General features: G+C 38.3%; 1 protein-coding gene across 1 annotated transcript in view; it reads right to left on the bottom strand.

Annotated features, from left to right (window-relative positions):
- Positions 1-16963: 16963 nt before the first annotated feature.
- Positions 16964-24179, bottom strand: part of LOC150087283 (centromere protein I-like) — a 174649-nt gene continuing 167433 nt past the window's right edge. Inside the window, exon 7 of the mRNA XM_090372436.1 lies at positions 16964-17101. Within this exon, the coding sequence (XP_090228562.1) occupies positions 16964-17101 (138 nt within the window). The remainder of the gene's footprint in view (positions 17102-24179) is intronic.

The following is a 24179-nucleotide window of genomic DNA, read 5'->3' as shown; positions in this document are numbered from 1 at the left end:
TGAAAGAGGTAACTACCATTAGGGGTAAAGGGAAGGGTTATTGCTTCCGTAAAGGCGACTACGATGGACTGAGACAGTATTTAAATTCTATACAGTGGGACCAACTGATGATGTTACCAACAGCAAATTCAAAATGGGAAGCATTCAAAGAACTTATCTTGGAAGCTACTAGGCTTTACATACCAACTAAGAAATATTGTTCAAGGTTTAGGCCAAAATGGATGTCAGATGAACTAATGAGGCATATGGCAGAGAAGAAAAATGCATGGGATACTTACAAATTAACACATGACACAGAAGCCTATGATAGATACAAGTTGATATGCAACCAAGTTACAAAGGAGGTTAGGCAGGCGAAGGCAGATTACGAGAAATCCTTGGCAAGGGATGCAAAGAAAAACAGCAAAGAGTTCTTTACTTATGTAAACTCTAGAAGGAAGGGGATGAATCAGATTGGTCCACTTGATATTGATGGGTCAACTGTTGATGATCCTGCTCAGGTAGCTAACAAACTAAATGAATATTTTGCATCGACATTCACACATGAGGAGTTATTCAGCAAGGGGAATGCCAGAGGTGTATTGAACTCTAGCAGTCAGATACAGAATCTTGAAATAACTGGGAGTAAAGTGGAGGAGAAACTGTTGAAGATAAACACAAGAAAGGCACCCGGGGTGGATGGGATCTATCCAGTTATATTAAAGGAGGCAGCAAAGGAAGTAAGCAAACCCTTAGCCATAATTATGAGAGCTTCCTTGGACTCAGGGAAGGTACCCATAGACTGGAAATGTGCAAATGTGACCCCAATTCACAAAGGAGGATCAAAGGCTGACACAAGTAATTATAGACCTGTGAGCTTAACTTCTGTTCCAGGAAATTTAATGGAGGCACTGGTTAAAGAAGCACTGCAGGATCATTTAGACAAGACTTCAGTTATAGCTCAGACACAGCATGGTTTTGTTAAGGGGAAGCCTTGCCTGACCAACTTGATTGGATACTATGATGCAGTCACAAAAGAACTGGATGCAGGGAATAACTTTGATATTATATACTTGGATCTTAGAAAGGCTTTTGATACTGTTGCACATGGAAGACTGCTACACAAATTGGAGCAGTGTGACATTGGAGGCAAATTGCTGCTATGGATAAAGGGGTGGTTGAGGGGGAGAAGACAGAGAGTGGTAATCAATGGACACTGCTCATCGTGGACTAATGTTATTACTGGAGTCCCTCAGGGCTCAGTGTTGGGTCCTTTATTGTTTTCTGTATTTATAAATGATATTGATGATGGTATATCAAGCTTAATGTCCAAGTTTGCAGATGATACAAAGGTTGGCAGGGTTGTCAAGGACACTACTGACACTATGCTGCTGCAACAGGATCTGGAAAGGTTGAGCAGATGGGCTGAGAGGTGGCAAATGAAGTTTAACATTGACAAATGTAAAGTACTACACATGGGAAACAGCAACCCCAGAGCAACGTATCAACTGTGTGGTACTACACTGACAGTGGTAGAGAATGAAAGGGACTTGGGGGTGATTGTGCAGGCAGATATGAAGTTCTCTGAGCAGTGCAGACGGGCTGCAAGAGTAGCTCATGGAGTATTGTCAATGATATACAGGAATTTTTCCAGCAGGGATAAGGAGGTGATTATTCCATTGTATAAGGCAATGGTCAGGCCACACCTAGAGTACTGTATACAGGTCTGGAGGCCTCATTTCAAGAAGGATGTAGAGCTGCTGGAACGAGTACAGAGAAGGGCAACAAGATTAGTGAATGGAACAAAGGGGTGCTCTTACGAAGAAAGGCTTAAGTTTTGAAGTTACAGTGTCTGGAGACTAGGCACCAGCGAGGTGATCTGATAGAGGTGTATAAAGCCTTGAATGGTTTAAGCATGCTCAATGCTGATGGGATTCTACCTCTAGCTCAGAAAAATCACCTGAGAGGGCATAAATTCAAATTGCGGAAAGACAGATGTAGGATAGACGTGCGGAAATTTGCCTTTAGCCAGCGGGTGGTTGGTTGGTGGAACAGACTGCCATCCCTTGTGGTGGAGGTTGATAGCCTAAATAAGTTTAAGGCTCAGCTGGACAGGTATTTTGAACGAACAGAGGGGTGAAGTGGAAGTGGGTTTTTTTTTTTTTTTGGCTGATGCTGCATAAGCTTGCTTTCTTGCATCAAATGCCTCTACTAATGCTAATGCTAATAAAGGTTGCACTATAGTTGTGGTTATTACTTCATAATAACCACAAAAACAGTCATGGTACTTTATTGCACTCAGGATCTTGGACATACTTTCATGTTTCTTCCAAGACAATAGCATGATGTAGAAAAACTGATGGGAATGCATTTACATTTTATAGCAAAACTGCTTTTAAATTTAATTTTTAGGTACCAATAAATAAACACCATCTACAACAGTTTTACAGCATGGATTTATTATAAGTTGGTTCATTAACTAAGAAATGATGTGTGTGGCCAATTTGCAGTCTAGCAAGCATTACCTCTCTCTGCTTTTTCCTGATGCTGAAGACCCCTATTTGTGGGTTAGTTGTTTTTGTTTTTTTTTTATTTTATTTTATGTAATTTATTGTTGGTTTGGTTTCTCAATGCTTGGACCCATTCATCTACACCTGATCTTCTAATAATTAGTTTAAAGTCAACATAAGGAACTGTCAATGTTTTTTGGTAGTTGTGATTCTGACTTAGCTGCATTATCTGCTTTGTCATTGTTTTAGTTAAACATAAGAAAGACACCTGGGGTGGATGGGATCTATCCAGTTATTATTAAAGGATGGGGCAAAAGAAGAAAGCAAACACTTAGCCATAATTATGGCAGCATCCTTGGACTCAGGGGGAAGTTCCCACGGACTGGAGATATACAAATGTATCCCAAGTTCACAAATGGGGATCAAAGGGTGACACGAGTAATTACAGACCTGTTAGTTTAACTTCTTATTTGGGGAAAATAATGGAGTCACTGGTTAAAGAAGCATTGCAGTATCATCTAGAAAAGATTGCAGTAATAATTCAGACACAGCATGGGTTTGTTCAGGGAAAGTCTTGTCTGAAAAATTTCATTGGATACTGAGATGTTATTACAAAGGAATTGGATGCAAAAAATAATTTTGATATCATATACAGTGGATTCCGGTTATTTGGGCCACCAGTTAATCGGGGCAGCCGTTTATTTGGGGCAAATCTTAAAAAACAAAAACCAATCGAGAAAATAGCCAGGGTTTACTTCTCTTAATTGGGACAAAATGCCGTTTAATCGGGGCAGGGGACCTCAGCACTGGAGATTACCCTACGATTGTCTCCGACAACTTCTGGAGGTCACAACCATAAAACAATAAAAACAATTAGCAGTCACCTGTTTATTGGGCTTTTCTGTTAGTGCAATCTATCATAAACGGACAGTAAACTCGATCTTATTGAATTTGCTATAATACCGGCAGCTGGAATTCTGTGGGTTATTATGGTAAAATGTGTTTACACTTCCATGGAATCTTCAATCATATAAAAAAAATAATTTTCAGAATCTTCTCTTCATTCCTATTTTTAAAGCTTCCTAATTTGTTACTCCGTTCTCACTTGCGCATGTTGTGTTACTTGCAATTTGTTGTTGTTGTTAGGTTTTTAGGAGCATTAGCAACTAAGGCCATATTGCTCCGAGATATGCGGTGGTCATTCCCTGACCTTTCTGCATCCTCCGTATTTGGTGGTCACGGGCTCGAACCCGTTCTAATCAAGAAGCGTGTGCTACGCACTGCTGCTCCTTCCCACCTGGCTACGGAGGCGCCACTTGCAATTTGTGTGTGCCCTCTTCTTTGTTATTGATTGCTTATCTTTTTACTGTTTTAAATTTCAGCCCCCACCAACAAATGTCGGTGAACAAAAATGTCAACTAGTTTAGTTAGTATGTACATATTACAGTACGTATTAATTATTCCGATTATCACGTATATTCTTCCGATTTTCACGTATCATTCAATTTTGTAATTGGTAAGGTAATAAAGGGTAAATTTGTGCTTAATATATCTTTACTTTTATAGCCTGTGGATAACATTCCTCCTATTTTCGCTAATTAGAATCGCTGTTTAATAGAATTAAAATTCAATTCACAAACGTGATCATAATGACCGGCGCTTACTGCACATCGTATAGTGCACGGTACTTTACTATTTTGAGTTCGTCGTAACGTGATTTGATTGTACAGTGAACTAATTGTAAAAGGGGGGGGGGGGGTAAATTGTATTTTTAACTCTTTACGTGAAACTTCGGATAATTGGGGCAGCCGCTTAATCGGGCCAAAATGCACTAGTCCCGATGTGTCCCAAATAACCGGAATCGACTGTACTTGGGTTTCAGGAAAGCTTTTGATATTATTGTGTATGGAAGACTACTGTACAAATTGCAGTAGTATGGTATTAAGGGCAAGTTGCTACAATGGATAAAAGGGTGTTTGAGTGGGAGAAGACAGACTGATAATCAATGGATGCTGCTCTTCATGCACTAATGTTATTAGTGGAGTCCAACAGGGTTCAGTGTTGAGCCCAGTGTTGTTTTTTATATTTATCAATAATACTGATGAAGGTATATCAGGCTTAATGTCCAAGTTTTTAGATGATACAGAGGTTGGCAGGGTTGTTAATGACAATAATAGTAGTGCGTTATTGCAACAGGATCTAGAAAAGATGGGCTGAGAAGTGGCAACCGAAGTTTAATATTGATAAATGCAAAGTAATGCATTTTAGAAGTAATCCCAGAGAAATGTACCAACTGAATGGTACTACACAAGGTGGTAGAAAATAAAAGACCTGGAATAATTGTGCAGTCATATATGAAGTTTTCTGAGCAGTGCAGACAGGCTGCCAGAGCAGGTCATGGGGTATTGTCAATGATTAGGAATTTTGCTAGTAGAGAAAAGGAGATGATATCCCCTTGTATACGGGGATATCATCTCCTTTTCCCTAGTAGCAAAATTCCTCAAAATGGTCAGGCGATGCCTTGAGTACTGCGTATAGGTCTGGAGGCCTCAATTTAGGAAGCAGAGAAGGACAACAAGACTGGTGAGGAGGAACGAAGGGACTATCTTACCAAGCAAGGTTTAAGTTCTGTAAATTGCAGCATCTGGAGACTAGGCATTCAATTCTGATGGGATTCTTCCTCTTGCTCAGATGACAAACCCAAGGAAGCATAAATTCAAATTGAGGAAAGACAGTTGTAGGGAAAGATGTGTTGAAATTTGCCTTTAGCCAGTGGGTAGTTGATTGCTAGAAGAAACTTTGATCCGTAGCTGTGGAAGTTGATAGCTTATATAAATTCAGGAAGGAACTGGACAAACGTTTAGAGGGAATGGATGTGTGAAATGGTGTGGTTTTTTTTTTTTTTTTTTTTTTTGGCTGATGCTACATAAGCTTGCTTTCTTGCATCACATGTCTTTTCTACCACTACTACTATACCGGTCGGGTTGGGTTTTATTGGTGGATTAGCTACTGAGGCTATATAATAATATAATAATTCAGAAGTTATAGTGTGTCAAAACCAGGTCATAAAGGTATAGAATTAAAATTTTAGTAACCTAAAAAATTAGGTCATTATGTCACACTATATATATATATATATATATATATTACAATAAATGCATAAAAAATCTATAAAATATAACAATAAAAATAAAGCAATAACATGGTAAATTTTAAATATAAGTATAAAGGTTAACTGATTTTAAATAACTAGAAACAGAAGACAAGTGGCCTAGCAGAGGCATATAATGCAAGACAAGAAAGCAAGCTTATGCAGCATCAGCCAAAAAAAAAAAAAAAAAAAAAAAAAACTCTTCCACTACACCCTTCCGTTCATTCGAAATACCTGTCCAGCTGAGCCTTAAATTTATTTAGGCTATCAACTTCCACCAACCAACTACCCGCTGGCTAAAGGCAAATTTCCACACATCAATCCTGCATCTGTCTTTCCTCAATTTGAATTTATGCCCTCTCAGATGATTATTCTGAGCAAGAGGCAGTATCCCATCAGCACTGAGCATGCTAAAACCATTCAAGGCTTTATACACCTCTATCAGATCACCTCGCCGGTGCCTAGTCTCCAGACACTGTAATTTGCAAATCTTAAGCCTTTCTTCGTAAGAGAAAAACTTTGTTCCGTTCACTAACCTTGTTGCCCTTCTCTGTACTCGTTCCAGCAGCTCTACATCCTTCTTCAAATGAGGCCTCCAGACCTATAAACAGTACTCAAGGTGCGGCCTGACCATTGCCTTATACAATGGAATATAATCACCTCCCTATCCCTGCTATAAAAATTCCTGTATATCATTGATAAGACACCATGAACTACTCTTGCAGCCTGTCTACACTGTGCAGAGATCTTCATATCTGTCTGCACAATTACCCCCAGGTCCTTTTCATTCTCTACCACTGTCAGTGTAGTACCACACAGTTGATACGTTGCTCTGGGGTTGCTGTTTACCCATATGTAGTACTTTACATTTGTCAATGTTAAACTTCATTTGCCACCTCTCAGCCCATCTGCTCAACCTTTCCAGATCCTGTTGCAGCAGCATAGCGTCAGTGGCATCCTTAACAACCCTGCAAACCTTTGTATCGTCTGCAAACTTGAACATTAAGCTTGATATACCATCATCAATATTATTTATAAATACATAAAACAACAATGGACCCAACACTGAACCATGAGGGACTCCACTAATAACATTAGTCCATGATGAGCAGTGTCCATTAATTACCACTCTGTCTTCTGCCATTCAACCATCCCTTTATCCATAGCAATAATTTGCCACCAATGCCATATTGCTCCAATTTGTGCAGCAGTCTTCCATGTGCAACAGTATCAAAAGCCTTTCTAAGATCCAAATATATAATATCAAAGTTACTCCCTGCATCCAATTCTTTTGTGACTACATCATAGTATCCAATCAAATTGGTCAGGCAAGACCTTTCCTTAACAAAACCATGCTGTGTCTGAACTATAACTGAATTCTTGTCAAGATGATCCTGCATTGCTTCTTTAACCAGTGCTTCCATTAATTTTCCTGGAATAGAAGTTAAACTCACAGGTCTATAATTACTTGTGTCAGTATTTGACCCTCCTTTGTGAATTGGGGTTACATTTGCATATCTACAGTCTGTGGGTACCTCCCCTGAGTCCAGGGAAGCTCTCATAATTAAGGCTAACGGATTGCTTACTTCCTTTGCTGCCTCCTTTAATATAACTGGATAGATCCCATCCACCCCAGGTGCCTTTCTTGTATTTATCTTCAACAATTTCTCCTCCACTTTTCTCTCAGTTATTACAAGATTATCTAGTTCACTGCCAGTGTTTACTTCATCTATGGCATTCCCCTTCCTGAATAACTCCTCATGTGTGAATGTAGATGCAAAATATTGATTTAGTTTGTTAGCTACCTGAGCAGGATCATGAACAGTTGAACCATCGATATCAAGTGGACCAATCTGATTCATCCCCTTCCCTCTAGAGTTTACATAAGTAAAGAACTCCTTGCTGTTTTTCTTTGCATCCCTTGACAAAGATTTCTCGTAATCTGCCTTCGCCTGCCTAACCTCCTTTGTAACTTGGTTACAGATCAACTTATATCTATCATAGGCTTCTGTGTCACATGTTAATTTATATGTATCCCATGCATTTTTCTTCTCTGCCATATGTCTCATTAGTTCATCTGACATCCATTTAGGTCTGAACCTTGAACTATATTTCTTAGTTGGTATGTAAAGCCTAGTAGCTTCCAAGATAAGTTCTTTGAATGCTTCCATTTTGAGTTTGCTGTTGGTAACATCATCAGTTGGTCCCACTGTATAGAATTTAAATACTGTCTCAGACCATCGTAGTCGCCTTTACGAAAGCAATAACCCTTCCCTTTACCCCTGATGGTAGTTACCTCCTTGAGTAAATCCCACTTCAGCACACTGTGATCACTGCTACCTAGTGGTTCCTATATCTGCAAATTCTTAATGCATGAAGAATCACTACTGATAATCAAATCAAGAGTATTGATCCCTCTAGTTGCCTCCCGAACATGCTGATTTAGAAAACAATCATTCAATAAATCCACAAAAGCCTTGCTAGTGTGTGAGTGACTAACCCACAAATTCCAGTCAATATCTGGGAAATTAAAATCCCCCATTATAAGACTCTCTGATTTACTGGCCCACTCTATTTCCCTGTACAGTTTCTTATTATACCTATCAGAGTCATTAGGCCTATAGCACACTCCTACTCTCAATTTTGATCTCCCAATGCTAATGTCACACCAAACTGACTCGACACTGCACTGTCCAGTGATGTCGACTGGCTTCACTTCCTTGGATTTTATGTATTTCTTAACTAATAGCATAACCCCTCCCCCCTTCCTATCCTGTCTATCTTTTCTGTAGATGTTGTACTCCCCAAATTCCAGTTCTGCATTACTTATCTCTCTGTGACACCACGTCTCTGATATCCCAACAATATCCGCCTTTGATGCTTTGAGCAATACCTCAAATTCATCAAATTTATTTACCAAACTCCTAGCATTGGTGTACACCTAAGTATTCATGCACCTGTTCTTTTTCTTAGCTACCCTAATGCAACCCATGTGTTTACTTGTACACCAATGACTCCCAGCAGTCTCTGAAATATCCTGCATCTTATTTTCCAAGCTGCTGCTCATTCCAATAGAAGCAGTGCAAGAATCACTTTCACCTCTGCCAGTGGCTTCTGTTAAACTATTAGTCCTTGTATCCCCCCAATCTAGCAGTTTTCCGACGCACCTAACACTGCCTCGATAGCATCAGGAAACATTCTTGCACCCTTTCTATTTAAGTGTATCCCATCCCTGTAGAAGCAGGTCTCTCCTGTTAACAGGATAGACATAGGATAGTCATCTGCCCTCAGCAGAAATGCATGTGTAAGATGACAGTGTCCTATGCAAGCTAGAACAAGTTCCTCTCTGCAGTTTCTTCGCAGATTAGACTGCCAGTGTCGGATTATAGGCTTTATCTGATAGAGCTTGTTTGTGACTTGCTCATGCCAAGATTGTTGCCATTGGGAGAGTAATTTAGTGTGTATTAGCTGCCTGCAGTCTGTATAGAGAACTAACAACAGGCAATAAGTGTTGTGGGTTCTGGTGATCTGGCCACAGCATCTACCAGTTCATTTCCCCCAATCCCAATGTGGCTTGGAATTCCGCAGAAACGAATGTCGAAAGAACACTCAGACAGAGAGTTGTTATTTGTTATTTGGTTTTTTTTTTTTTTTTAGGAGCATTAGCAACTAAGGCCATATTGCTCCGGGGATATGCGGTGGTCATTCCCTGACCTTTCTGCATCCTCCATATTTGGTGGTCACAGGCTCGAATCCCGGTCTAATCAAGAAGCATATGCTAGAGATGCTCAGACAGAGAGTGTAGCATCTGCTGAATCCGGGTCACAAATGGATACTGATTATATCTCATACCCGATAAAGCCTGCAGTGTACTTAGAGTCAGCGTACGCCATACACCTTTGATACCTATGGGTTTTAATGTGGTCCAAGACTAACTCGATAGCATACTACTCAGCTGTATATATGCTGCATTCATGGGGAATCTTTCCAGATATAGAACGACCTGGAAAGACAGCAGTAGATCCAAAAGACAACTCCGACATCGAGCCATCAGTAAAGCCAGGCAAGATCGGAATATTCAGCCCAGTGGGCAGCGTAGAGTTGTTGGTAGACAGAAGATGGAGTTATGGACTTATCCCAATTTTTAATGGAGAAGTCGCATGATGGTAAGCAAGCATGCCAGAGTGGAAGTGGTTGCCTTGGTGACTGGACAATGTTGTCTACAATGATGTCGAGCTCTCTGAGCAGCTCTTGGACACGGATACCAAAAGGCAGTTGGCAGTCTGACGAGTGTTATACAGGTTTTCCCATTGAGGCTTGAAAATGGATGTCCACGTAGGGTTGTCTGGCAGGAGATTTTAATTTATAGGTATATTTTAAAGACAATTGCTTTGGTTGGAATGATAGTGGTGGTTCAGTTGCTTCAAGATATAAACTCTGGACAAGGGATGTTCTAAATGCTCCAGTAGCAATACGGATAGCTTGGTGGTGAACTGGGTCCAGCCTCCTAAGTACGCTGTTTCTAGCCAATGTGTACACTTGGGACCCATAGTCTAGTTTAGAGTGGACAAGCGCGCAATAGAGGCTGAGTAAAGTGGAGCGGTCTGCTCCCCATTTATTGGAGGAGATAGCATGTAGGAGCGTCAACCCTCTCGTGCACTTTGTCCGCAGTTGACGAATATAGGGTAAAAATGTCAAAAATGAGCCCCAAGAATTTTGTCTCGGGTGCTACTGGAATGATGTCTTGTCCAAGTTTAAGTTCTGATTCGGGATGAAGGTTCCGTTTGCAACAAAAGTGCATGCAGACAGTCTTCTGTGGCAAGAACCTAAAACCATTAGTCACTGCCCAAGAGTTGATGTGGTCAAGGCATGCTGCAATTGTCTTTCAATGAGCCTCATATTGCATGACTGCAAAATGATGCTAAAGTCGTCTACAAAGAGAGCACTGTTTACAGTTGGAGGAAGTTGTTCAGTTATAGAGTTAACTTTGATAGCAAAAAGCATAACACTTTAAACTGATCCTTGTGGAACTCCCTCTTCTTGGCAGAATGGCCGGAAGAGGGTGGATCCTACACGAACTTGGAAAGACTGGTCTGAAAGGAAGTTTTTAATAAAGAGGGCAATGTGTCCCCTAAGACCAAAGTTATATATGTCTTTTAAAATTCCATAACTCCAAGCCGTGTTGTACGTTTTTTCCATATCAAAGAAAACCAACACCTCACTGGTGCTCACGTTTCAGGAGAGCATCACGTATAGACGTTTCCAAGTGGATTAAATGGTCAAGTGCTGACCTGTTCCTTCGGAAGCCACATTGTATCCTGGAAAGCAGGTCATTAGCTTCTAAATACCACAAAAGACGAGCACTGACCATTCTTTCCAGGATCTTGCACAAGCAGCTTGTCAGAGCAATAAGACGGTAATTTTTTGGTATTTTTGGATCCTTTCCTGGTTTCAGAAAGGGAAGGATGGTTGCCATATGCCATGAGTCTGGAATCTTCAATATAGATTCTATTATAGAGACAGAGCAAACAATCCACAGATTCTGATGAAAGGTGTTTAATCATCTCATTATGGATGTCATCTGGCACAACAGCACTTGCTTTGGAGAGTGAGAGTGCTGCTTTCAACTCCCACTGTGTAAAGGGCTGATTGTATTCCTCGCAATTGTTAGAGGACAGCTTCAGGTGATGTTTTTCTGATCTTTGTTTGAGCGCAAGGAACTCTGGGTGGGGGGGGTACGATGTTTCTGAAGACACTTTAGCGAATGTCTCCTCGAGAGTATTTGCAATTGAGTTAAATCTGCAATTGTACATCCATTATGTTCCAGGATCGATGAAGGGTGTAAGGTGTATTTGCCTTTCATTTTCCAAACTTTGTCCCAGATGGCTTTGGGATTGGCAGCCCATGTAAGGGAAGATGAAAATCTGATCCAAGATTCCTTTTGGCTTTGACGTACCGTGCTTTGGCACGTGCGAAGGCTATTAAATTATCTGTGGTGAAGTAACGACGAAATATTTCCCCCATGCTTTGTTTTGAGCCTTCCTATCTGCTGTGCATTCTCCATTCCACCATGGTTTTGGAAAACGTGTAAAGCGGGACGATGTCCTTGGAATTGCAACTGCCTGGACCATACTTTCCAAGATGTGCTTTACTGACTGATTAATTGGCTCCTGGCCGACTGTTGTGGTATTGAACGTTGCCAGATGATGAAAGGCATTCCAGTCAGCGTGATCGATCTTCCAACATGGTATCTTCGACTGATGACATTGTCTTCCATTAGAAATGGTGGATAACATGGGGAAGTGATCACTACCATAAAGGTTTTCTTCAACCTCCCATATACTCAGAGGCAGGAGGGAAGCAGAGCAGATGGAAAGATCAATGGCAGTAAATGTATGGGTAGCCGTGTGGAAAAAGGTGTTAGATCCCACATTTAGAAGGGCCAGATCATTGTTTTCAAGCAATTGCTCGATAATCCGACCTCTTCTATTGATGTCAGAACTATCCCACAGAGTATTATGTCCATTGAAATCCCCTAATAATAGAAATGGGGGTGGAAATTTCTTAATGAGATCATCAAGGTCTGCATGGGTGGTGTCGTTCCCAGGTGGCAAATAAATGGAGCAAACAGTTAAAAGGAACCCTACTGTAAGACGAACCTCTACAGCTTCTAGATTAGTGGTGAGAAGCACAGCTTGAAAGGGGGTGTGGTTACCAACAAGGATAGCGACTCCTCCGTGGGCAGGTCCATCTCCAGCTCTGTCTCTGCAAATAACTGAGCAGTTACGTAAGTAATGGTCCTCATTTAACTTTAAATACGTCTCCTGTAAGCAAAAGCAAGTTGGTTCATGCTTATTCAAGAAAGCCTTGATGTCATCTCTATTTCTACAGAATCCACGGCAATTCCATTGTAGAAATTTAAATGTACCCGTTATTTAGATTTATTGGGTCCGTCTGGTGGCTTCCGAAGGGCTGAGAGCTTCATTTTTTCAGTCCTGGGTTTATCTCTCTCTCTTTGGAAAGACTGGACGTTGGCCTGTACCCATTTCTTCTTTTTTTTATTTCGCAAATAGTTCCAGGGTAGACTCGTCCTATACCTCCTTCTCTTTGACATCCATTGTCTCTTGGATTGTAGATGCCTGTTCCCCTTTCTTCGGAGTTTCTTTAGCACTGTGTTTTGGAAGTGCTGGAACACTAGGAGGTACGGATATAGGAGTGGCGGCTGACTGATTTTTGGGTGGGCTTTTGGGAACTTAATAAATAGCGCTCAATGGAGGTAAATGACTCCCTTGATGGAATACTCGTATCAGTCTGAGTACCAATACTTTTCCAAGAAGCTTTCTGGACATATGAGGGCTTGGTGCTATTTATTGGTTGGATGTGTTTTCTGGCTTCCTGATAGGAGATGTTTAGCTCTGTTTTTAGTTTTTGAATTTCCTTTACATCTTTCCACCGCTGGCATGCTCGAGAGTATGCAGGGTATTCTCCTTGGCAGTTAGTAAAACTTGGCTTCGAAGCTAAACATTCCTTGCTCTCATGGTCTTTAGCACCACGAGCTAAAGACCATGGCAAGCACGGTCAGGAGTGCCACAACAAGCTGTTTGAGAGTCGCCATATTTTTGGCATTTAAAACACCTTAGTGGGTTCAGAATATAAATCCTCACTGGGCAGTTTAAATAGCCTGCTTTTATGGAACTTGGAGGCCGTGGGGTGTTGAACGTTAGGATGATAACTCGGGTAGGGACGAGATTCCCATCTACATCGATATTCTTTTGACAGCCGTCACTCCTTGGTCTTTAAGTTCAGAGTAGATCTCTTTTTCAGAAACATGAAGAAGGTCTCACTCTGATATGACACTTCGTGAGAAATTCAAGGTTTTATGGGGGGGGGGTAAGTAACGATGATGGGTAATCCCCTTAATGATGTGGCTTTCAGTAGTTACTGCGAATGTTTTTACTGCACTATGATCAACTAAATTGTCTCCAGAACGTAGCCTTTTGACAGATTTTGGAGATCCTGTCAACCCTTCTAATCCTTTCTGGATGAAGAAGGGTGACATTTTCCCGAGTACCTGCTCTCCAATGGAATGGAGAATGAGGAAAAGTGGTGTCACAGATGGTGGTGACAAAATTATTTTTTGCATATATAATATTAAAATTATTTTTTGCATCCAGTTCCTTTGTAACAACATCATAGTATTCAATCAAATTTGTAAGACAAGACTTTCCCTTAACAAACCCATGCCCTGTCTGAATTATCACTGCAGTCTTGTCTAGATGATCCTGCAATGCATCTTTAACCAGTGACTCCATTATTTTCCCAGGAACAGAAGTTAAACTAGCTGGCCTGTAATTATTCGTGTCACCCTTTGATCCCCCTTTGTGAATTGGGGATACATTTGCACATCTCCAGTCCACGAGGACAGTTCCTGAATCTGAGGATGCTCTCATAATTATGAGTAAGGGTTTGCTTACTTCCTTTGCTGCCTCCTTTAATATAATTGGATAGATCCCATCCACCCCAGGTGCCTTTCTTATGTACAACTTCAACAATTTCTCCTCCACTTTGCTCTCAGTTAATACAAAATCATTAAGCACCCTGTTACATTATGTTCCAGAGAACATAATCCACAAGCTCTCGAGCCATTTATGATTCTAATACCTATACAAATGATCAACGATGACAATATCACCTGGAGAAATTTGGTGGTTGTGCTCCCTTATCAGATTTCCTGTGTTCTGTCTCTCCAACATAGCTCTCCCCACAGTCTGGAGTTCATATATAATACCACTTATAACTTCAAGGTACAGGGTCCTTTAACTTTGATATGACTGTGTGCAATCTTCACACCGGTAGCTGCACACAGTGTGTCTAACAGGTGTGTAATATTCTAGAGATTTGTTCTAACAAAAAAAAAAAAAAAAAAAAAAAAAAAGAGAGAGAGAGAGAGAAATGAAGTTATATATACAAGAAAGGCGTCTTTCCTTTCTTTGATACAAAGCTTACTTCTTTATTTGGAAAAAGCCAAAAATAACTTTGTAATTTAAAAGACTTTTATGATATCTTTAATCAGTCAAGTAGAGAGATGCGCTTTCAAATCACTATGATCACTAACTTGGCACTTAGGGCCAAGGGGGGGAGAGAAGACTAGATCAGTTTTTAGCTTTCAAACAAGAGGAATAAGTCCAGAGCTCATTAACCTCCAAATATAAAGCATGTGAAGAAAGAAATGTCATAAATTTTTAGGTATTAATCAATAATTGTATTTGAATATAATTTTAAGCAATATAAGCATCAATAAATTATATCTATTAAGAAAACTCAGAATGCAAACTACTAATATGATTTAGTGATGGGTATAATCGAGAGTCATGTTTTAAATAATTGAGTATGGTACTTTCAAAATCAATTATATGCAAATTACATGATTACAAAAGCAGGAGGAATTAAAATAGAAGGGGAGGACAATGGGTGGATTCAGTCCAACGTTCTTATCAAAACTAAAGAGAAAGTGCTGTTAATACTTTGCCAAAAGTTCCATTTAGTTATTTTATATATATGTATGTATATGTATGTACGTATATATATATAGTGGACACCATTTATTGTGATCACTTTGAGACACAGCTTAATTGATAACAATAACTGATGGAACAAGAATGAGCTGTGCATCATTGTATTTTGCAGAGTACAGATGTGTAAATAAAAAGGTAGAAGTGGACAGAGATTAAATAGTAAAATCAAGCAATAACACATACTCTGACTCTCCACTATTTCTTTAAAAAAGTCTTCAATAAAAATGAAATTATATAATATTTCTGGAAATCTATAAACCATTAAAAAAAATAAAGAAATATTAAAATCAAGAATCAGAAAAGGATTAATACAATGTTGTAAAACAGTCAGTTTGGAAAGAGTAGAGATACAGCACTGCTGGTGTCATGAAGTAATGACACCAACAAACTGTTGAAGCAACAGTAACTACACATGCAAAGTGTCAGAGTTCAAGAACAAATTGGGAAGTTATGTAATAACTTCCAATACAAGTGTAAACTGCAATAAAAAATGCTAACGAACAATCAGTGTAAATACACCATATTTTGTTCTTAGTGAACTGTCAAGTAGTTGGAATGGCACCGATTTAATTTGATATTGCACTACCTCAAATAAGTAACACTTCACCAATGGAGAAGATTAATGTTACTTATTCTCAGTGGAGCACCCAGATGGCATCATTTCAAGGCTTGTTCGCCTTTCACTGGTGGGCGGATAGGTACCCTGATGTTGCAATCACAACAATCCAGTTATGAAGTAAGTATAACTACACAATATAAGAGATGCCTAATGCTGTGCATTAGTATAAATTAAAGTAGATGTTTGCGTAATGAATGACACTCATATTACACTAATCGTTCATTACTACACTGATCATTCATTAATGAATTTTCAATTCAAGTCTCATGCTTTATGCAAACAAATACCTTAGTTTATAAAAAATTATCACATAAACCAAAGCACTGGTTACAACAAACTTAATTTTTTCTACATATTCTGAGTAGGATTTCATAAAATAACATTATAGAGGATTTCATATAGTAATAACATTATAGGGCTGACATAGCCCAGTGGTCAGGAGCGAGAGTGCACAGCACGTGTTCCTTGAGTGGACAAGGGTTCAAGCCCGTGACTACTAAATACGATTAATATTTGTATTGACGATTTATTGTAAACTATACTGACTTGGTTGTCGTGCCGGAGTATAAACAGAAAAAATATATATATAATAATAATATAGGATTTCATATAGTGATAACATTACATAGGATTTCATAAAAGTGATAATCATTTTCCATGATCACAATAGCTGGCATGCATTGTATATGTCTGAGCGGTAGTTCTGTTTGATCACTATCCTTGTCAATTTCAAAATCAGCTAATCTGCATATAATTAATTATGAGATTATTTGTAGATTTCATAATTGATTAATTTCCATATAACTGATTATTTAAATTACTGAACTAAGTGATATTATGATGTTAAAATTTGGCAAGACCCTTCAGGATATATTATGACGTCCACTAAAGAAAACTCTGCTATGCATGTTTAAGTTAATTCTGATTTTTTAAAATCATTGCATAATTTATTTCACACTAGAGGCATTCAACAAAAAAGAGGCTGTGTAGGGCATGTGCTGCAGGTTAGCCACCCTGGCTTAGGTGAATAATTCCACAAAGGTCTAGACTTATAATGGAATTTGCTCTTGACTTACATGTGGAAGCAGAGAGGAGGATCAATTAAAACAAAAATTTTAAATAAAAAATTTTATGATTTTATGGATACCTCTGTTGGTGAATATTTAAGAGCTGGTTCTTGCAATGACAACAAATGAGAATGAGATGTTATTTTGTGATGGACTTCAGCAATATAAAATGGTAGTGGTCCCAGTGTCTTAAATGGCTTCTGTAATAAATGCAAATAAATTACACACTTTTTATATTTCATACTGGAGAAAGTACAAATGACTGTAAAAAAAATGTAAACAAAGATAAATATATTTACATACATACAAACACACAACTGAATTAATCTTAATAATACGGTACTTTTATAAAATGATTTAAGAGTCTATTAATATGTGGTATTCGTACTACTACTGTTGTATACAATTAGTCATTATATGCACATGAAATCTGATATTATGTATAATTTTAGCCTAATACACATTATAGTGTGGGATCAGAAATTATGTGAGACCAGATGAATCATTTAGTTGCAGAACAGGCAGATTAAGCCTATACAGTGTTAACAATTGATATGTGTGCCTAAAGGCACAATTTAGTAGCATCATATTAGCCCATGTTTAAACTAATGCTTAAACTAAAAATAATATTATTATCAATCCATTCATCCAAATGGGCATTCCTAAGCTACTCATCAGAGACTCTGAGTAGAGAAATAACCAAACAAAATGAATGACTTGTGCTTACCCATTTCTTTTTGTCCCAATAACAGTTTTACTGATTAATTAATTGGCAAAACTGTTATTAGGACATTTTTTATAATTTTTCAGCAATTGCTGATATTTGCAGATATGCCAAATAACAAATCAAAATATTTGCTGCTGTGGAGAGATGACTTAGAGAAACAGATTTTCTGAAACCATCATGAAAGAACACAGACAGAGAGAGAGAGAGAGGGAGAGAAAGAGAGAGATTCTGAAGAACTGCAAATGTTGAAGAGCAAATACTTTAAGCTGCAGAAGTATCTCCTATTAGAAGTACTATATAGTTGTCAGATGGAGCGTGCATGTTTCATTTGAAAAGTGAATGGCGGACATTATATGAACAATATTCATATCAATTTCACACTATGCTGGCACATAGTGGCATTGTGTTTGGCGTAAGCCACCAGCAGTGGTTTCCCCACATCTACACCAGAAGTACTCTTCTGAAGAAATACAGTATGCAGTAAAAGACAGAATTGATTGTAGTGTGTGGTTTATGTTAGAGTTGTGTTATGTTCTGTTGTGATTCTGACTACTTGGCTGCAGGGTCCCTAGTGGGACTCTACATTGCCCACCACCACCACTGCAAGTTGAGTCAGTCGGTTCATTTTCTCTAGCTAATCTCTGCCAGGGTTGCCTGAGCTTCCTGGATATAGTCCAAGTAAAAAAAAAAAAAGGTGAGTGAGAATGACAGTAAAAGAGTGGGAGTTAAAGTGGGTAAGAAGTAGGAAGATGAGGAGAGAAGGCATTCTCTGGGAGAGAGAGAAGTAGGAGGGACCGAAGAGTTGGATCTCACTGAGGTGGGTAGCCCACCCAGATACATGAAAAGTAGAAAGATTGCAGGGTTAAGGTGCCCCGCAAAGTAGTGCACCAATTTGGCCTCCACACTGGAAGACAGGTGTCAGCAGTACCTGACCCACTTTACAGAATACAGGTGAAGAGATCAAGGATCCTGTGTCCAGGGCATCAGCAATGTCTTCACATGGTGTTAAATAAGCGGAATGACGTGTCTTTCCACTTGTAGTTTTGTATGGCTAAGGGAGTTAAATTCTTTTGAGGTTTGTTCTTCTGTATAAAAATGCTGCCTGGGCAAATGCAGAAAATTCCTTGTAGTGGTCTTCATTTGTGACAAAAAGAATTCTTTGCCACAAGGAAGAGAACCTAGTGCTTGAAGGATCTTACATCTAAAAGAATGGTAAAAAGTAAAAAAAAGTAAAGTGCAGTCATTATCAAGCCACTGCAGGATGGAAGCCTCCTCAACTTTTCATGCTGAGGGAAATGGACCATAATCTACCACGCTGGTCCAGTGCAGGTTGGCAGATCGACCGTATTCAGCAGTGAGGGGCTTGAACCCCGGTCTCCTCAAAGAGCGTGTGCTACTGCACTCCCGCTCCTGCCCACTCGGCTACGCAATGATGACAAATGTAAAGAATATGTTCCCAGTCCACAGGCATACCGGAATTGCAGAGTGGATTTACTCTGCAATTCCTTCTGTAAGCTAAAGTTTCGCGAGTTTGGAGTTAGCATTGGCATTAGTTGGGCATATGATGCAAGAAAGCAAGCTTAGAGAGCATCAGCCAAAAAAAAAAAAAAAAACCCTTCCCATTTTACCCATCCGGTCACTCCAAATTATTTGTCTAGTTCAGCCTTAAATTTATTTAAATTTAAGGTTGATTTAATTAAATTTAAACTTAAATTTATTTATTGTAAATAAAACCCAAATGAGCAAAAGTAAAAAAAAAAAAAAATTTAAAAGAAGTAAGTTCCAATATTATGATCAAGACATACTTGAAAGCACCTTACATCTCAGAACAATAACTTAAGGGTTTCAAGGTGTGCTAAATTAAAGGAGGGGAGCATAAATTGACCAAACTGAAATTTGTTTACTGTTAAATGAAGAATAAATATTGAACCTCTAACTTACTTTTTTAATGTTTCTTTTATGGTTAATTTATATCTAATCAGCCCTAATAAGTCAACAAGAATTTTCATCTTTGTGATTTATGGGAAACCATACACATAAATCTTGTGATATGTTACACATTAAGGTAACACATATAATATAATGGCCAGCGAGAGCCAAAATGCTCATCTCAGATTGCAAACTAACAAACAGTAAGTGAAATATTTTGACAGGCTTGTGATAAATACAATCATAAATTAAAAAAAAAAAAAAAAAAGGTAATAAGCAGAAAAAGGGTTTGCATAAGGCCTCTGACTGGAGCAGGCCTGTTATTATTACTTTTTTTAATTTTAAATGTAAAAGTTTATATGAATAAAGTAATAATCGAAGTATTTAGTGAGGCATATAAAGAATTTCATAAATTTTAAAATTTCTCTTTGCTACACGAGTGTTTTCCTTACCAATTTGAAATATCATGCTTTATTAACATTAGCAAAGGCACATGATGCAAGAAAGCAAGCTTATATAGCATCAGCCAAAAAAAAAAAAACTTATTTCACCTATCCACTCACTCCAAATATTTGTCAAGTTCTGCCTTGAATCTATTTAAGCTATCAACTTCTACAATGACAGATAGAAGTTTGTTCCAGCAATCAACCACCCGCTGGCTAAAGGCAAACTTCCGCACATCTATCCTACAACCGTCTTTCCTCAATTTGAATTTATGCTCTCTCAGGTGATTATTCCTCTTGCTCGGAATAATCGCTTGAGAGGGCAATGGTTAGGCCACGCCTTGAGTACTGTATATCGGTGTGGAGGCCTCATTTTAGGAAGGATGGAGTTGCTGGAATGAGTACAGAGAAGGGCAACGAGATTAGTGTATGGAACAATTGTTGCTCTTATGAAGAAAGGCTTAAGTTTTGCAAATTACATTGTCTGGAGACTATGCGCCTACAAGGTGATCTGATTGAGGTGTATAAGGTCTTGAATGGTTTGAGCATGCTTAATGTTGATGGGATTCTTCCTCTTGCCCAGATTAGTTGCCTGAGGGGACATAAATTCAAATTGAGGAAAGACAGTTGTAGAATAGATGTGAGGAAATTTACCTTTAAGCAGTGATGTGGGTGATTTATGGAACAAACTTTGATTAGTCATTGTAGAAGTGGAGAGTTCAAATAAATTCAAGGCAGAACTAGACAAACGTTTGGAGTGAATGGATGTGTGACATAGGAAGGTTTTTTTTTTTTTTTTTTGACTCATGCTGTATAATCTTCCTTTCTTGCATCATATGCCTGTACTAAAGCTAATGCTGTTTCCTTTCACCTGGAAATTTCCTCATATCAAGTATTCTCAAAAAGTGTGATTAATTGGTGAAGGCAGGTTAATTAATGACCATCACAAATCCCTTCCTTCCAATTATCAACCCATTGAATTGAACTTACCTCTATTCTTTCCAAAATAATGGAGAAATCCATCAATCACCAACTATTAAACTATCTTGAAACCTTCCATCTAATCAACAATTGCTAAAATGGAAACCATCATTGTTGATCCAATGGTGATGGAATCAAAATTGGAAAGCTGTTTTTGCAATTGGGTATCTAGTTTTTTTCTCTGATCACTCACTGTGATAAATGGCTCTTTGTCTTTTAACTTATCCACTAAAGCTGGTGTTTACCAAGGTTCAGTTGTTTCTCCCAATCTCTTTGTTCCTCTTGTATATGGCCTTCTTCCACTGATTAGATTTTGTATCCATAGTGCTGCAGATGACAGCACACTACATTCCTTCTATCATTTTCAAAACCTTGTTCTACACAAACAGCCTTGTCTCAAATATTATTATTATTATTAGTCATATAATGCAAGGAAGCCTGAGGCTTAGGCTGCACCAGCTAAAAAAAAAAATTCCAAGTTACTCAGAGAGAGAGAGAGAGCGAGAGAGAGAGAGAGAGAAGTAGAAGGGAATCACCAAGAAGAGAAAAATGACGATATCCAGCTCAGGACCCTGGGTGTACCAAGCGCCCATACTCACCAGATGTGAGCCCCTGGGGTAAATTCACCACGATTTCAAGTAATTATCCAGTGGGACAAAAAAAATTAAATTAACTTCAGTCCCTCTAAAACCCAGTCCTTCGAAAAAACATCTACTGCTCTTATGCTCATCTTTGAGGAGACCCATATTTTTAAACAAGATTGCATATCTCTCTCTATTAAGGATTATCCTAACTAGTAATCTCCCTTGACATAAGCAAATCACAAATACTTCTTTCTCTGCATCCAAAAAACTGGGTTTTCTTTTTTGTCCTCAGTGTTACTTTTTTCTGCAAAACTGCTCACCTGTACAATCTCGCTTCTGTCCTACAATATAATATTGTTCCCACCTGTGGTGCCTGAAAACCTCTCTTAAGCTTCTAGCTTCATTCAAAATAGGAAAGGCAGGTTAATTAATGACCATCTCTAACAGTCTCTCCACTTTCTGTGTCATAGATGCTGAGTTTCTGCTGCTTGCCTTTTCTATTAGATATTTTCATGGACATTGTTCTTCTGAATTGACATCTGTAATTCCACCACTCTTTGAAAGCAGTATGAATATATGCCACAACTCAGTGTTCATTGTCACACTCAAAGAATCAACTTTTTCTCATTTATTTCTTCTATTTCTGCTCTCTGGACAAACCTCCTTTCGCATGTGCATGTCTTTCCTGGAAATTACAATTTAAAGAAATTCAATTCCAACGTCAACAGGTATCCTTCATCTTCTCAATTCAACATATGCATAATACCACGTGCTATAGATTCCATGATAATTTGTTTTTGAGTTTACATAAAAAAAATTAAGCTCCCCAGTTCACCTACTAAACAGCCATATGACATAACATACAATAAGAATCATACTCCAGCTCACAGAACTCAGTCAAATAAACAGCTTGTGGCACAGCAGGCAAGCCTCGAGGTATGTTAAACCATAAAGGGGAAGACAGGATTGTCCACATCTCTTCATGGTTAATGTGATAAGGACATATTACATAAATATTTTAAAGAAGTAAGAGAAGTAATAGTATTTGCCATATAGAGCAAGGAAGCCACCAACATCAATTGGATGTACTTCCTTAGATTTTATGTTTCTTAACTAACAGCATAAACCCTCCTCCCTTCCTGTCCTGTCTATCCTTCCTGTACACATTGTACTCCCCAAATTCCAATTCTGCACTGCTTATATCTGTGTGATACCATGTCTCTGATATCCCAACAATATCTGCCTCTGATGTCTTGACTAGCAATTCAAGCTTATCAAATTTATTAACTATACTCCTAGTATTAGACATAGTGCAGGGAAGCCATACGCTTTGCTGCACCAGACAAAAAAAAATAATAATAAATAAATAATAATAACAATAATAATAAATAAATATATAAATAAAATAAAAAATTAATAATAAACCATGCAACAATAATAATAAAACAATTAAAAAACAAGTTAAATAAATCCAAAAATATCAAAAATCTAAAGAAAGATATAAAAATAAAAGAAAATATATAATAAATCAGCTAAGAAAATAGACCACATACTTTCCTCCTCACTTGGGTACCTATCCAGTTGATTTTAGAATTTTGCTAAACTGTCAGTCTCAACAATCTGTAGAAGTAACTTGTTCCACAGAAAATCATTCCTTTATTTCAATATTATTATTGATTATTATTATTATTAGCCATATTGTACAAGGAAGTCTGAGGCTTATGCTGCACCACCAAAGCAAAAAAAAAAAAAAAAAAAAAAATTTTGAATTACCCTGGAGAGAGAGAGAAGTAGAAGGGAATCACCAAGAAAGAGAAGAATGATGATATCCAAGCTCAGGACCCTGGGTGTGCCAAGCCCATACTCACCAGATGTCAACCCCTGGGGTTAACATCATTAAAATGATTCATTCAATTACAGAATATCATTTGATTATGACAATTCATTCAATTATAGAAAATCAATTTATTATGACAATTCATCCAATTATGGAAAATCACCCAAAATTATTTCGTTTGAATGATAAAACTAAATTATTTTGTTATTGTTTGTTTTGTTATTTGGTTTTTAGGAGCATTAGCAACTAAGGCCATATCGCTCAGGGGATATGCAGTGGTCATTCCCTGACCTTTTCGCATCGTCCATATTTGGTGGTGATGAGCTCGACCCCGGTCTAATCAAGAAGCATGTGCTGAATTATTTTACTGGAATGATATAATTGAATCATTTTATTTGATTACTATCTTAACTATCTCTTAGTAGTTAATCATTTGATTAACTACTAAGAGATAGTTCAGTTAATTTTAATCCTAAAATTCAGTCTTGTCTTATTATCTTGCAAAATGGATTCTTCCGTTCCTATGGTTATCTTTAATAGCTCTCAGATTTCTAGACAAGGTCACATCTCTATTAGGGATTACCCTGACTTCTCTCTCTCTCTCTCTCTCTCTCTCGGAATAATCACATCATATTGTTGGGATAGCAGAGACGTGGTGTCACAAAGATATAAGGAATGCAGAACTGGAATTTGGGGAGTACAATGTGTACAGAAAGGATAGACAGGACAGAAAGGGAGGAGGTGTTATGCTGTTAATTAAGAAAAACATAAAATCAA

The sequence above is a fragment of the Mastigoproctus giganteus genome, chromosome 4 (genome assembly GCF_048544385.1).
Source record: "Mastigoproctus giganteus isolate SK-2022 chromosome 4, ASM4854438v1, whole genome shotgun sequence".
Taxonomy (NCBI): Eukaryota; Metazoa; Arthropoda; class Arachnida; order Uropygi; family Thelyphonidae; genus Mastigoproctus; species Mastigoproctus giganteus.
The sequence above is the reverse complement of the archived record's forward strand: the minus strand, read 5'-3'. Positions and strand labels throughout refer to the sequence as shown.